General features: G+C 39.7%; 1 protein-coding gene across 2 annotated transcripts in view; it reads left to right on the top strand.

Moving 5' to 3' along the window:
• Window positions 1-12,772, top strand: part of gabra2b (gamma-aminobutyric acid type A receptor subunit alpha2b) — a 35,407-nt gene extending 22,635 nt beyond the window's left edge. For both annotated transcript variants that reach the window (XM_015012488.2, XM_088009787.1), the window contains 4 exons: window positions 249-392; window positions 8,590-8,742; window positions 9,930-10,132; window positions 11,279-12,772. In XM_015012488.2, the coding sequence (XP_014867974.1) occupies window positions 249-392; window positions 8,590-8,742; window positions 9,930-10,132; window positions 11,279-11,587 (809 nt within the window). In that variant the 3' untranslated portion in view covers window positions 11,588-12,772. The remainder of the gene's footprint in view (window positions 1-248; window positions 393-8,589; window positions 8,743-9,929; window positions 10,133-11,278) is intronic.
• The last annotated feature ends 1,123 nt before the right edge of the window (window positions 12,773-13,895 follow it).

Raw genomic sequence — 13,895 nt, 5'->3', positions numbered from 1 at the left:
TGATTAAAATATTTCTCAAAAATGCATGACAGAATTAAAGCAACAATACAGGTATGTTTTAGATGAGGGGACCACATTATAACACGATGTAAAGCTCAAAATAGTCAATTTTACATCATACTGCCCCTTTAAATACACAGTAGCGGGGATGCTTCATTTGGGTCACTGAAAAAAGAAAAGTAATTGATATCTGTAACCGCCCCTGGATTATTTTCATTTGGGTTTATCCTCCTCCCTTTTGTTTTCAGACGCCTACACAACCTCAGAGGTGACTTACGCCTGGACCCGAAATGCTTCCGACTCGGTGGTGGTGGAAGAGGAGAGCTCCCGCCTGAACCAGTATGACCTGCTTGGTCAGACTGTTGGACAGGAACGTATCAAATCGAGCACAGGTAAGAGCTGAAGGGACTCCAGCAGACGTCCAGAAGCAAACTCATCACACCAGGGGCGCCGGGCTCATTCTCATTTTGGGCCACATCAAGATCATGAATGTCCAAAGCATTGGTCCTTTGAAAATGACAACACAATTCTGTCAAAACGTTTTCCAAATGGTCTCTTACCATTTGTGGTTCTAAACAAGTTTTACTTCACCAGACTGTGGGCAAAATTGGCTTTTTGGATTGTAAAGATTGCAGAGTCCACAAGACCGCATAAAAACTTATGGCGTGCCAGATTTGGCCCCCGGGCCTTGAGTTTGACACGTATATCCTTCAGCTTGGGAAACGCCAATATTTGTAAGGGCTACACCTGCTGAGCATGTGGGCAAAGTACTTCTTGAGTCATTATTTCTGCAGCAACACATGTCAGGTCTGATCTAAGAGTTGCAGTGATGCCTTCAGCTTTTAATTTTTTGGGCTCGACACTTTCAAATCTTTTTCTGAGTTTTGTCGCAGTGTGTGAAAACCAAACAGTTTTTCTTCTTCGACAGGATGCTGAGCTCCTCAACCTCCTACGTGTTGCAGGAGGTGGCTGTGAATTTGCTAGTTTTAGCTTTTTCATGCTCACTTTGTTTTTCTTTTTCTTTTTGCATCTGATTTATTATTAAATATCAGGACTGCTGGTTTGGCTTGTGCAGAATGGCTTTGTTTTAACCTCATCTAATTGAACAGGGACGCCTGGATTAAAGATCAGTTCAGATATCTCCATGAAAATATGCAAAAAGCTAAATCTGCTTTGTCCTTCTTTACATTTCATTTAGGGTTAATTAAGACTCCAATCAAACCCAATAAAAGTTATCTCGCCTCCCAGAATGTAATTGCTTTCTATTTCGCCTCAGATCTCGCATGCAACCTGCTCGGTTACATCGAATCCAAGAGACATCTGGCTGCGTCGAATAGAAGCGCTCGCTTTGCTTCTTGGGGCCTGAATGAAACGAGAACAATACATGATTTAAGCAAATCACTTGTCAAGTTCCAGCTTTGGAAAAGACAGAAAACCAAGAAAACAAATGCTCCAGAAAATAGGCTACACCGTAAAAAAAAAAAAAAAAGAAGAAAAAAACTGATGAGGGCTAAAAATAGAAGCAACATTTCAAGTAAGCATGCTAACACAGATGACAAGAAATGGGGCAGAGCTTGAGGTAGCATGCATCTATAAAAAAAAAGAGAGATATCACGTTGAGACAGACTGGAAGATCAGATAAAATGCTGCTTGTGAGCCATGAAGAAGAAAACCTGACTGTGGATTTAGCTACTGTAGAGTTAGTGGGATTCTTCAGCAAAAACAAGAAGAGGCTGTGATGTTTTCTGCAGCAGCCACTCGGAAATATCACTCACTCTGAAATCACCATTTTTATCTTTGGGGATGGCATGCATGGTTATACACTGCTTACATTACGCAACGTCACGCTGGTTCAGTTTCAACTCGTCTGTAATGATTAATACATTTTAATTCAACATAAGTGGAGTCTGGGCTTCAGATGGATATTATCTGACATCTGATTGCATCTCACTTTGGTGTAAATATGAGTTTGTCATCAAACCGATGATCGCTTTGTGTCCAGGGGCTGAACAAAAAAATGTCACCTCTTTGCCACTGTGCTGGACAGCTGTTATGAGACATCTTATTTACAAATCAAATTTTATTTGTGGGAATTTCAAGTGAAAGACCAACTAGAAGAGGCACATAACTGCAAAAATGAAAGAAAAACGTGTGATATAAAAAAAGATTTTCAAATTCATCGATATTTAGCTCCTTGTGCATTCAGTCACTTTCAGAAATCATTTAATGAGTGAATAACCTGTCTGAGGTGGCAGATAGCGATTATTTTAGTTATTGATTATTCTATCAATTAACCAGATTTTTAAAAATTGCTGCATTCTGCAGATTTTTCATTCATTAGAAATGCATTAAAAGATGGAAATAAATAATTCAATTCCTCTTCTTAATTTAGGTAATAAACATCTTATTGCCTAAAATGCAATAACTTAGCATTCCTTTAGTGAACACCTGATCCTTTGTTGCAAAGGTGCAGCTAAAAGAAACACTTGTAATGTCAAAGTGTGAGATGCTCAGCTCCTTCTGCATGACTTAAATCAATGCAGTGTTTGGATGATTTGCTGATTTTTTTCTCAATTAAACGATTAACAACTTTATAGGAAAAGGTGCTTAATAGCGTTTAATTTACAGATTTTGAATCAGGTGATGTCTGTCTTTCACCTGAGGAGTTTTGGGTAGAACATATTTACAGGGAAAGTATTTTTTTTATCGTAGATGTAAAATTCATATATTTTTTTATCCAGTTTTGACTTAATTACTACTCAATACATTATTCTTTCATAAAATGGCATTTTTTTTGAGTCTGTATGCTCCAGTTAACAATTAATCGATTGCTAAATTAGTTGAGAATTATTTCAATAATCGATTAATCCGATTAATCGCTTCAGACCTAACCCTGACAATTACCCTGACAATGTGAGTCTTACACATTTATGGCACACTTTTCAGATTCTTATTTAATAAAATAATTTCAAACCAGGCATCCCTTTATATCTCTTTTACAATATGCAATAATAAACTTTGTCTGATTAAATCCCATGGTGTCATAATAATATGACACAATGTTCCAAAAAATGTAAGGCATATGAATACCTTTACAAGTCTTGAGAGTTCTCCACAGTTTTAATTAATCTCCTGTTGCTTAAAAAGCATTAATATCAATTGACTGCATTGTAACTGGCTCTCTTGACTAGGCCATCCGCTGTGGCAATATGGAGCCACACGCAGCACAGTGATAGATATCATACAGGGCACCGCGCAAAACGACCTCTCAGTGGTTATTAACTTAGAAATAAACGCCCTCCGGGGAGAACGCATAAACAGCAGCAGAGCTGGAGCAGGTGGAGGCAGTGAGGAACACAAAACGTGTTAAGTAGGCCGCCGCATCAGTGCAGTGTAGACGTGACGGTTGTGGGTGAGGTCGGGACGCCCCGCGCTGCCGTGGCGACGTGAACGGCTAACAGAACCGGGTCAAAGCTGACGCGTTGCGTTACTTTGTGACAACAAAAAACCTGAGTGAGGGGGAGGGGGTAAGAGCGGCGAATGGAGAGTGAAGCCCTGAGGGGTCGCAAAATTCACCTGACAGATGAACCAGATTCAAGGTGTGTTGCTATGGTAACGGTGCACATTGCCATGGAAAAAAATGTGTTTAAGCTAATGATAAAGTTGTAGCGCAGCACTCCAAAGATGGTCAGGAAAGTTTCAGAAGACTCAAAGATATCAGAAGCTATTTGTCACTCAAGCTGAAGGCTGGACGATGTGGCTGAGAATCGTATCACAATATAATCGTTTCATATCAGTTGATATCGACAATTATCTGAAATACTGCCAAACTGGTGATATGACCTTGTTTTAGCCAAAATTTCCTCTGGAGAAGTTGTTCTCCTTTCACTCCACGCCGTTGTTTTTTATTTTTTTACCAGTCGTGAGGCTCGGTGTCAAAACGTGAAACTGCTGCTGTGCAAGTTACTCAGCAGGTTGTTGCTAGGTAACCACTGAGTGAGAGACATAGCTGATGCCAGCAACCTGGCTTCGCTTGCCATGAGAGATTAGTGGCTAAAGTCTTTCCTCTGCCTACATCTCCCAGGATGCTGTGCGGTTCTGGATTTAGTGAAATTATTGAGCATTATATCAGATATAATAGATTGGTATTATTATGGGTTTATTTCCCAGCCCTAACTCTAACTGAGGGTTGGTCAGAAGACATATGTGACAGGTTAGAAGAGGCTTAAAAGGACTTTTTGAAGCAGGGTTCTGTAGAGTAGTTATTAGTGGTCAGAATTTTGCTTGAGAAATTTTCTCAAAAAATGTTCAGAACTTTGTGGCCCAAAACTCCACAAAACTTCACTTTTGTCTTCCAAATTTATGAAATTTTAGCTTTTTCACTCCTTGTGACTGAAAATTGACAACCGTCCTCTTGCTTTCTGCATCACCAGAACATAAAATACACAGATGGCATAACTGCACCATGTAGCGCCATGTGAAGATCTTGTTCTAGTGAACATATTTCTGTAACAGGTTTCCAGGTTGCTCAATCCGATGCCACAAAAGATAAAAAGTTGGTCATAATTACACATGCCTCACAGCCTCCATTTCCATGCTTTTGTTGTTCCTACTTAGAGAAGCTACTGCCACATATTTCTTGAAGTATTGCCAATTAGATGAGGTGCTTAAATAAAACACAGACTTTAAAAATTCTGGAAATGGTTGTGTTTTGAAGACAAACCGGATGAGATTGAAGAGCTTACAGTCGGATTCACATCTGATGGTTATGAAAGACTTTGAGGAATTGGTCCCTGGCGGCGGACATCGATCAGAACCGCACAGCCTCCAAGCTGAACTCTTGAGGGAATAGTGGGCGGTCTGCAGAGCCTGGTTGTGGAGTCAGATGTCTGAACACCAACAGTGAGCTCTTCATTTCTCCCTACAAGCTCCACTTTATATTTTTGGACATTTTAATCTGCAGCTTTTATGTATTTCAGGATTATGTGGGTGAAAGTCTTGCAAAACTCTTATGTCAAAATCTGGAAGTAGATATACTGAAGCAACACACCGTTATTCTGGGTCATTAAGACTCAGATGAGTTTCATTCAGCTTCCAGCAGTCAGCAGTCCACTGTCATTTAGACATTTTAATCCATTTTTAAACTAATAACTTCCTGTGATGTTATGGAGGAAAGAAAGTTGTATCTTCTTTCAGTTCCAGATATTTATTCAATTCATTCCTTCCTTATAAACTGACAGTAATGAATTTACATGTAGTTCTCTGCTATGTCCAAACATTTCAGTCTCTACTGTAGAAATATTCTGGACTTATTTTCACCATGTCTCTGAACCAAGAGCTCCACCAACATCTCCTGTTAGATAACAATTACCACTATACCCCCTCCCCCCCAGTAAGTGAATCCCATTATCAGGGGAATCCCTGCTGCAGTTTCACTGAGCAACACTTTGCCGTCGTCACTCCACGCTCCTCTCTGGGTTAAGTGGCGTTTGGTGCGTCACTGGAAGGCAGAATGCTGCCAGTCGCTGTTTCTCTCGTCTAACTGGCCTCTCCACATTATCTGATTGGCTGGCTCCACATTAATCATTCATCGCTCTTGTGTCAGTGTTGGTGTGCAGCGTGCTAACAAACTAGGTCATTGGGCGCTAACGAAGCCGCTCTGAGATCCGACAGGGACGGACATCCTGCTGCATCTGTAGCCGCACCGTCCAGCCAGGCAAGACAAAGCCGTTGCAGCACAACTCGCTTGTTTCTGCTTGGTCTTAAAATTTATTTTTTTGAATCTGGGCATGGGCACTTTAAAATAAATAATTGGCTTTGCAAACTTGACGACAATAATGACGTCCGACACGCATACAGATTTCTTCTGGATTTTCCCTTTTCGTCACACTTCAGCTCATCAAATAAATTTTATTATCAGAGAATTGGCGAAAAGTAATTTCCCCCAAAAGCCTAATCACTGGGTTTGTGGAAACTGTCATCCCTATAGATGTGAAAGGCCCACTCCACAGCATCTCAATTGGATTTGAGCTAAGAATTTGACTAGGCCACTCCAGCCTAGTTGCTGATGTGTTATAGTGATCTGTCAAAATTCATCCTAACCGAAGTCCAGTTCAATTAAATACAACTCAATTCTTATATTTAGCGTTATCTCTAGGCACTTTGGGAAAAAAAACTATTTTAATTCAGCAACGCACATTCCTATTGATCCTAGTTATTAAACAGTGTAGTAAGCTCAGCTAATTTTTTGTTGTTGTTTTTTTTAACTTTATTGAACACTGAATTACAAAAAAAACACTGATCATGTGACCAAATAGTGAGGAGGAAGGCGTTATTTAATGAAGTTAAGAACCGCATGGATGAAGTGGTTAAACAATAGTATTTTTCAAAGAAATAAAAAAGAAAAACATTTTTCACTCTTGAAAGTTAATTTAGTCTATCATAACTTTCATAATTTCATAAATGTTTCCAAATGGCTGAACTTCTCTTTTGCTGATGAGGGAAAGAAGTGTACAGCAACAAGTGGAGGAGGGAAACACAATGTTAATCTGTCCTCCATATAGCCAGGAAACTTCTGCTTGTTCTGGCATCTTAAAAACATAGAAATGTTGCTATGATTATTTTTTTTCTACTTTATTTAAACCATAAGGTTTTGTTTTTGCCTATTCAGTAGCATTATTTGTAAGAAATTAAATCGTTGTATGCATCTTAAGCGCCATGTAGCCCCCCTGTGATTCCTAAATTAGTCCCTGCCGGTGACTGATCAGGGATCCGTGTGTGCTTTGGCTGAGGGAATGCTGATGGGACTACTTTCTGTGGGATCCAGTCGTTATCTCCCCTGTGGATGAAAGCATCATAGGTTACTGTGAAGGAAACTCGGCCTCTTCCAGCGCGTGGCTCGTACACATCCCCCTTTCCACAGCTAAGGCACGGGGACTGGCATGCAAATGAAATTACACAAGATGTAGAGCTCTCCGTTGCGTACCGAGAGCTTCTGAGCTTCTGTGTGTGGCAGGTGACAGAGAGAATTAGCTACAACAGAAACACAAGCCATGCCACCGTTTTTATACCAAAACGAAGAGGGAACGAAAAGAAGACGTTCTAGGATTAGTCCGTGGAGTTGACACCCTCCTTTCCCCCTCGTTCACATTGCTGAAAAGGACTTCCTTCATGCCAAACGGATGGCTGTATCAAGGCGCTCATTTCCAAATCACAACAAATGAGCTATGTTTCTCTGCTCTGTTGCCATGGGTAACACATCTTTTTCTTCTCATTGCTAATCTTGGCTGGTCTTTGAGATCTCTTCCATTTGGAAAGCCTTGCCTGCCTGTTAGTGCAGCTCTGACACAGTTTCATGCTCCTGTCAGACATTCGGCTGTGCTGCTAAGAAAACACAGAGGTGTCTTTATTTCTAATCTTTATTAGCAGAACAGGCTATAATTTATTAAATTACTGTAAATAAAAAACATGAGTTTAAGGGGCGTTGATGCCTATCTTAACTATAATTTAACACCAGAATCTGGAACAAACTTCCAGACTACTAGCTGGGTTTCCATTCACCATAAAATTGTGCAAATTGAAAGTGCAAAAATAAATTTGCATAATGGAAACACACCAATTTAGAAAAACCTTCATTAAAGGTTTTTTTGTTAGGATGAGGTGGTTCTTCAGCCGCATCGTAACGCATATATTTCACAAAACAGCAATGGAAACCCTTTTGAGTCACATGACCAACAACCGGATGATTAAAACGTCAAGGAAGACAACAAGAAGTAGTAGGAGGATCATGGTTCATTGTTGGTTTTTTCAGACCAATGAGCAGCTAGTTCCACCAGAGCTCAGTTCAAAAGAACCTCTGTGTCATCCCAACATGTTGAATCCACTTAAAATCGCCAACTACTGTTTCCTCCAAAAGCCGTGTTTGTAGCCCCTTCCAAGCAGGCGGGGCTTGCCACTCCAACTCCTGAGTAAGACACCGATGACTCCTCTGATTGGCTGATGGATGATGAGCACTAGCGCCACGGCTGGATTATAAATATGATCTCATGTAACCGTTTACATCTGTCGCTGCCATGATTGTTACACTTGTTGCGTAACGTGTGCTTACGCTTATTCAGGTGTGATTTTAGTTTAATTTCGTATTGAATCGAAACACTGCAACTGCAAAATTGTGTTTTTTCGACATTAGCGCAATAGCGTCAAAGATTTACTCACATTTGTAACAGAAATGCACCTGGTGAGTCCCTTTAAGCCAAGGCTTAAGCTCCACCTGCTTACAGCTGTTTAGTGGAACATTGATCAACATGTTTGATGTGATTTTTGAAGATGGCATTTGACAAAATGCAATGTTTATTGCTTGTTTCATAATCAGTGACTGTATGATGTTTTTATGATGTAAAGCAATTTGAACTGCCTTGTTACTGAAATGTGCTTTACAAATAAACTTGACTTGACTAAACCAAACCAGACAAAAAGGACTGAAAACCTGTATAAACCAGATGGATTTTTGGCAGGGTTTATACACCAGTGAAGACGTTTTCTTTCTGGTATTTATTTAACGTTGTCCTTGTCTTTTTTTTTTTTTTGCAGGTGAATACACAGTGATGACAGCTCATTTCCACCTAAAGAGGAAGATTGGTTACTTTGTCATTCAGACGTACCTCCCTTGTATCATGACAGTCATCCTTTCCCAGGTGTCATTCTGGCTAAACAGAGAATCGGTGCCTGCTAGGACTGTGTTTGGTACGTAGAGTGGTTCTGTATCAACTTTTCTTTTTCCCTACCTTCCAGACCTTACTATAATGTTCTCACTTCTAGTTGGATGAAGGTAATTTAACACCAATTGCATGATAATTCCATCTCTAAGCCATTAGAAATTAAGGAAACGGGATATAAGAGACCAGCTGCTAATGGACTGAACAGAGAGCTCATGTTAGTTGGATAAGATGGGTCAGAACATCCGTCTATAGACACGTTGCGGCATGTTGTCATGGACACAAGATCCCACCCTCCAGCTCCCTGCTTGAGAGGAAAAAAACTGTTGATGATGACGATGACTACCATTAGGTTTTAGCTGTCAAGTCGCCAACATAACGCACTAAATCTTAAATGTAGGTACGATATGTAAAATAAAAAGAGACGCAATGCTTTGCTACTAATTGTGAACACTACAACAACAGCATAACAAGGTACAACAATGTAGAAGTAAAGAAAATCTTTTAATTGAAAAAAATATTGAGGGAGAGGGAAGTAGGTCAGTTACGCTAGCTTGACTTTGACAATCTTAACATGTGGATGTGCTGCAGAATTCAATGTGTTTTGGTTCAGTTGAAAATCAAAACAACCCAACCCACACACCAACTCTCCTGCTCTACTGAAGTAGAGCAGGAGTTTAAATGAGCTAATTCACTCCTCCAGCATTCAGATTATCACTTATTAATAATCACAAAATAAACATCAAGCTTGAAAACATGATACTGTGACAGACTGAATGTTCTGTTCTTTATGTGGGAAATGTTTGTGTGGCTTTTGATGTTTAATCCTGATACACTAGTGGAGCTGTTGTCAGTCTGTTGCTGTGGCAACAAGTCTCTGTGTGGAGTAGTCCACAAAGTGCGAGAAAATAGAAGAATAGGAATGGTTTTGAGTTATTCTCCAATGGGTTTTCTGCGCCATTTCCCCTTTGCACTAACTTAGTAATACCGACGTCTCCATGTTTCATTTTATTAACATTTTGTTCTACCACGGCTATGGATGGCAAGTAAAAGAATTGTCTCTCCAGCGTTGGGCACATGCGTGAAACTTTCTGGATTTAAACAATAACTTACAACGTGTATAAAGATAGCGAACATTTACGCTGTAAAGAACCTGCAGAGAGCCATAAAAACGATCACAGGTGGATCCCGAAACGTTCTGTTGTCTTGTTCCAGGCGTGACCACGGTCCTCACCATGACCACTCTGAGCATCAGCGCGAGGAACTCCCTGCCCAAGGTGGCTTACGCCACCGCCATGGACTGGTTCATCGCCGTCTGCTACGCCTTCGTGTTCTCCGCTCTGATCGAGTTCGCCACTGTCAATTACTTCACAAAGCGCGGCTGGGCCTGGGATGGGAAGAGTGTCGTGAGTGAGAAGGTAATGAAGAAGAAACCATGTGTTCCGACAGCCTCCATTTTCAAAGAGAATTCATTAGCGCTGCACCGCGGCAGATTGTGGCTCCAGAGGCATTTCCTGGAGAGGAATGGGAATAATGGCAATTTCTCATTTAATTCTCTGGGTTTGTTTTTTGTTTGTTTGTTTGTTTTTATTCAATTTGGCACATTGGTTCCACTTCAGTGAATTAGGACAATATGACTGTGTAAAGTATGTTCTGTTCATTTTCTGTTTTTGTGGGGATTGGACTGTAGAGCCAACTACGTTTCCCCCTTACTAATTTCTTGTGTTTCCTCCTTTTTGTCACACTTAACTGTTTCTGATCATCAACCAAATTTTAATTTCAATTGGAAGTAACATGGGAAAGACAAAAAGCAGCTACATGTCATTAAAGCTGCTGTATTAAAATGCTTTTTACATATTTGTTAAAACAGTAGGAGGACGGTCTTTGTGCTGTCAATCAACTCGTGCAGAGAAACAACTCATTGTTACAGGAACATTACTTATCCACTGTCATCAGTGGTGGTCATGCTAACTAGCATTAACATTAGCAGTAGCTAAGGGGAGAAAGGGGAGTGTGAGCAGCAGGTAGACAAGTGTAATTGACAGTGCTGTCACCCTTCTCCTGGCTCTGATTGGTCGTTTCTGATTAATGTATGTTTGTAGTTAGCTCTGAAGCTCTAAAACTTACATTTTGTATTAAATGTTAAATCCTTTTCATATATGTAAATGAGTTTTAGCATCTGAAATACTTAAATATGTCAAAATAGCAAAAATGAAAATTATTTTGTAACACTTTTTTTCCTCTATAAGTGCTGTAACTGCATATTAAGGGGCTTGACATGTTGAGGAACCAAAGTTCTCCTCTTCTTGTAGTAAAAATAAACAGCAGATTAGGTGTCAGTACCAAGTTGTTTTTGTCTATAGCTGCTGAAGCTCCCTTTTTTCTTTGCCATTTTTGAAAAATATGAAAATGAGCATTCATACAAAATACGCCGTTGACCGATCTCGTCCCTTACAAAATGCGTCCCAGCCACCGAGGCACTCAGTTTGCACTCATTGAAAATCCGTGGACGGGCGATGAAAAGCTAGGCTTCGTGAAACTTATCCCCCTCTGTCTGTTAACAGAAGAAAGAGAGGGCTTCTGTGATGAAGAAGAATAACGCCTACGCCGTAGCGGTAGCCAACTACGCGCCGAACGTCGGCAAGGACTCCGGCACGCTCCCGACCATCGCCAAAGGCGGCACCGTGGATCTCGGCAAGGCCAAAGCGGACGGCAAGGCCCCGGAAGCCAAGAAGACGTTCAACAGCGTCAGCAGGATTGACAGGCTGTCGCGGATTATGTTCCCGGTTCTCTTCGGCGGCTTCAACCTGGTCTACTGGGCCACCTACCTAAACAGAGAACCGGTTATAAAGGATATGGTCCCGTCCAACTAGAACCCGGCTTCGGACGGGTTCCGACCCGTGGAAGAGACGAACCAAATACCTCCAGCAACTGCGGTACACATACTTTTTGCAGCCCTGGATTGCAACGTGATCCTCTTTCTCCTCCCGTTTTCTACACCTTCTGCAGCACTTTTGGAGAAGCCCGGCTTTTGTAAATGTGTACGTATATTTATATATTTAAGGTTTCATTGTGATACATCGTGTGGTTACTTTGAATCAAGTGCATATTTCCTTAAAAGTCATGTCTACGGAAACCTTCACGTGGCCACTGTACATACAAACCAAATGGAGAAAAGACCCTGGACATTCACACATGCATTTTATTTACCAATATATTAAATGTGTTCACCTATAAGAGGTAAAATCACAGGATTGTTTTGTATTTTTGAATGGAAGGAACTGAAAATAACTTTTTTGGTTTCGTTCATAATTATTTGAACGACATTTTTTTTAAGTAGATAACTCACATCTGTATAATACTGTTCCTGTTTTATATTATAATCTGGGACAGAAGACAATTGAAGTAATCTTAACTAAAAAAAAAAAAAAGAGAAAAGGTTAAAAAAAAAATCACTCGTGTGTCAGAAACAATGTCTGTGTTTTTCCAGCGTTTACGTGTCGGGTTTGATTTCAGTGCAGTATTTCCGTAGAAAAACCAAGCGAAATCAGGGGGACTCTGGTATGAAATTCAAAATACGAAGTGAAAGTATGAACACCAGGAAACGCCGTCTTGGCTGACTGTTTAGCATTAGCATCAGCGTTAGCATTTAGCTGTGATCATGTTAAAGGGAATGGCTTTATGTCAGCGCTTGGTTTCATTTCATCCACATGCATTTCTTTTACATCCCTTCCTTCTTCCATTTCAACAAATCATTTCCAGCCTTCTTGTTTTCAGCATATTTCATAATTTTATACTTTGATGTTTCTGATTCTGAGCTTTTCTGAATATGAAATGGTGTCATGTGCCACGAGATGCTTTGTATCGACCATGCTGTACTTTGTATTCATCCATGACTGGTGAACATTTTGGAACTGCTTTGACAACCTACAATTCACAGTAATCTTCAATAATCTATAAAATGGTTGACAGTAGGGAGATGTGGTTAATAATGTCTGTCAGCTGGAGGTCGGACTGGAATCAGAACTAAAATAAATGTGAAAATTGTTTAAAACAAAGTTTTTAGACAACATGCAATTGCATTAAGTCATACATGATTTGAGTGCTTTCTGCCAATTTATCTCTATAATTATGTCACCATATGCTATTATTTAACCCTCCTGTTACATTGCCATTACAAGAGATGAGATTTATTTTATGTTTTGCACTTCAAATTCTATCACAGCCAAAAAAAAACCTCAAATTATTTTTTGCTGCCATACACTAAAAATTGAAGTCACTTAAAAAAAGTGGCAGAAACAGTCACTCATTGCACTTTGTTTTGATCATTCTGCAACAGAAAAATCTAAATAAATCCAGGTGGCATGTTTATGCTTCCAGTTACGAGAGGATTATTGCAGGGGCAGAAAACAGTGTCTGATAAAAGTAGAAAAGAGAATAAAATGGTGATTGTGTAGTTGTGACACAGGAACTAACAGAGGAGTTGATTTTTCTTGGTAAGTTAAATTATAGAGCTAAATAACCATAAAACCTCTCATATGTTTTGCTGTTATTGTTGTTTTTTCTCCAGAGTTTATATCACACCCCATCGCCTATGATTGCATTTATCCCAGTTGGAGCCTGTTGACTCTGGTAAAAAAAAAAAAAAAAATGACCCATGATCTAACCAAAATAACTTAAAGAAATCTCCATAGTGACGGATATTTATATGGGTCTCCTATGGCAACTACGAGTTGATGTACGGTCGATAGGATCCATCCCACGTTAGACAACAGCATTTTACTCCACTTTTATACTGCAGTTTTAAATGTCTGAGTGCATTATTTCTCTGCAACCACTTTGTTTTAATGTTTATCTTTAATTTTTTTATTAGTTGTTTTTGTTTGGGGTCATTTTACGTCTTAATTATTTTGTGTATTAATGTTCTTTGCTAGTTTTGCTCTTGACTTTTTTTAAAAGCTGTTTTATACCAATTTTCCAACGGTTCTGTCCTCCGTTGAGGAGATTTTGTTCCAGTTTTAAATTAATTGTCAGCAAAAAAAGGGGAAAAAATCCCAGTGGGAGATTACTCGAAGTTGTACAACCAAAACAAAGAACAGAATGAAATCAATAAATTTAGGATGAAATTGGACATATTCAGAAAAATGTACAGATAAATTTTAATTTTGAAATGTTTTTGTT

This window comes from Poecilia mexicana, unplaced genomic scaffold (genome assembly GCF_051168715.1).
Source record: "Poecilia mexicana isolate PSO_F unplaced genomic scaffold, ASM5116871v1 scaffold_10, whole genome shotgun sequence".
In the NCBI taxonomy this organism is placed as follows: Eukaryota; Metazoa; Chordata; class Actinopteri; order Cyprinodontiformes; family Poeciliidae; genus Poecilia; species Poecilia mexicana.
Note: the sequence above shows the minus strand (reverse complement) of the source record. Positions and strands in the feature narration are given on the sequence as shown.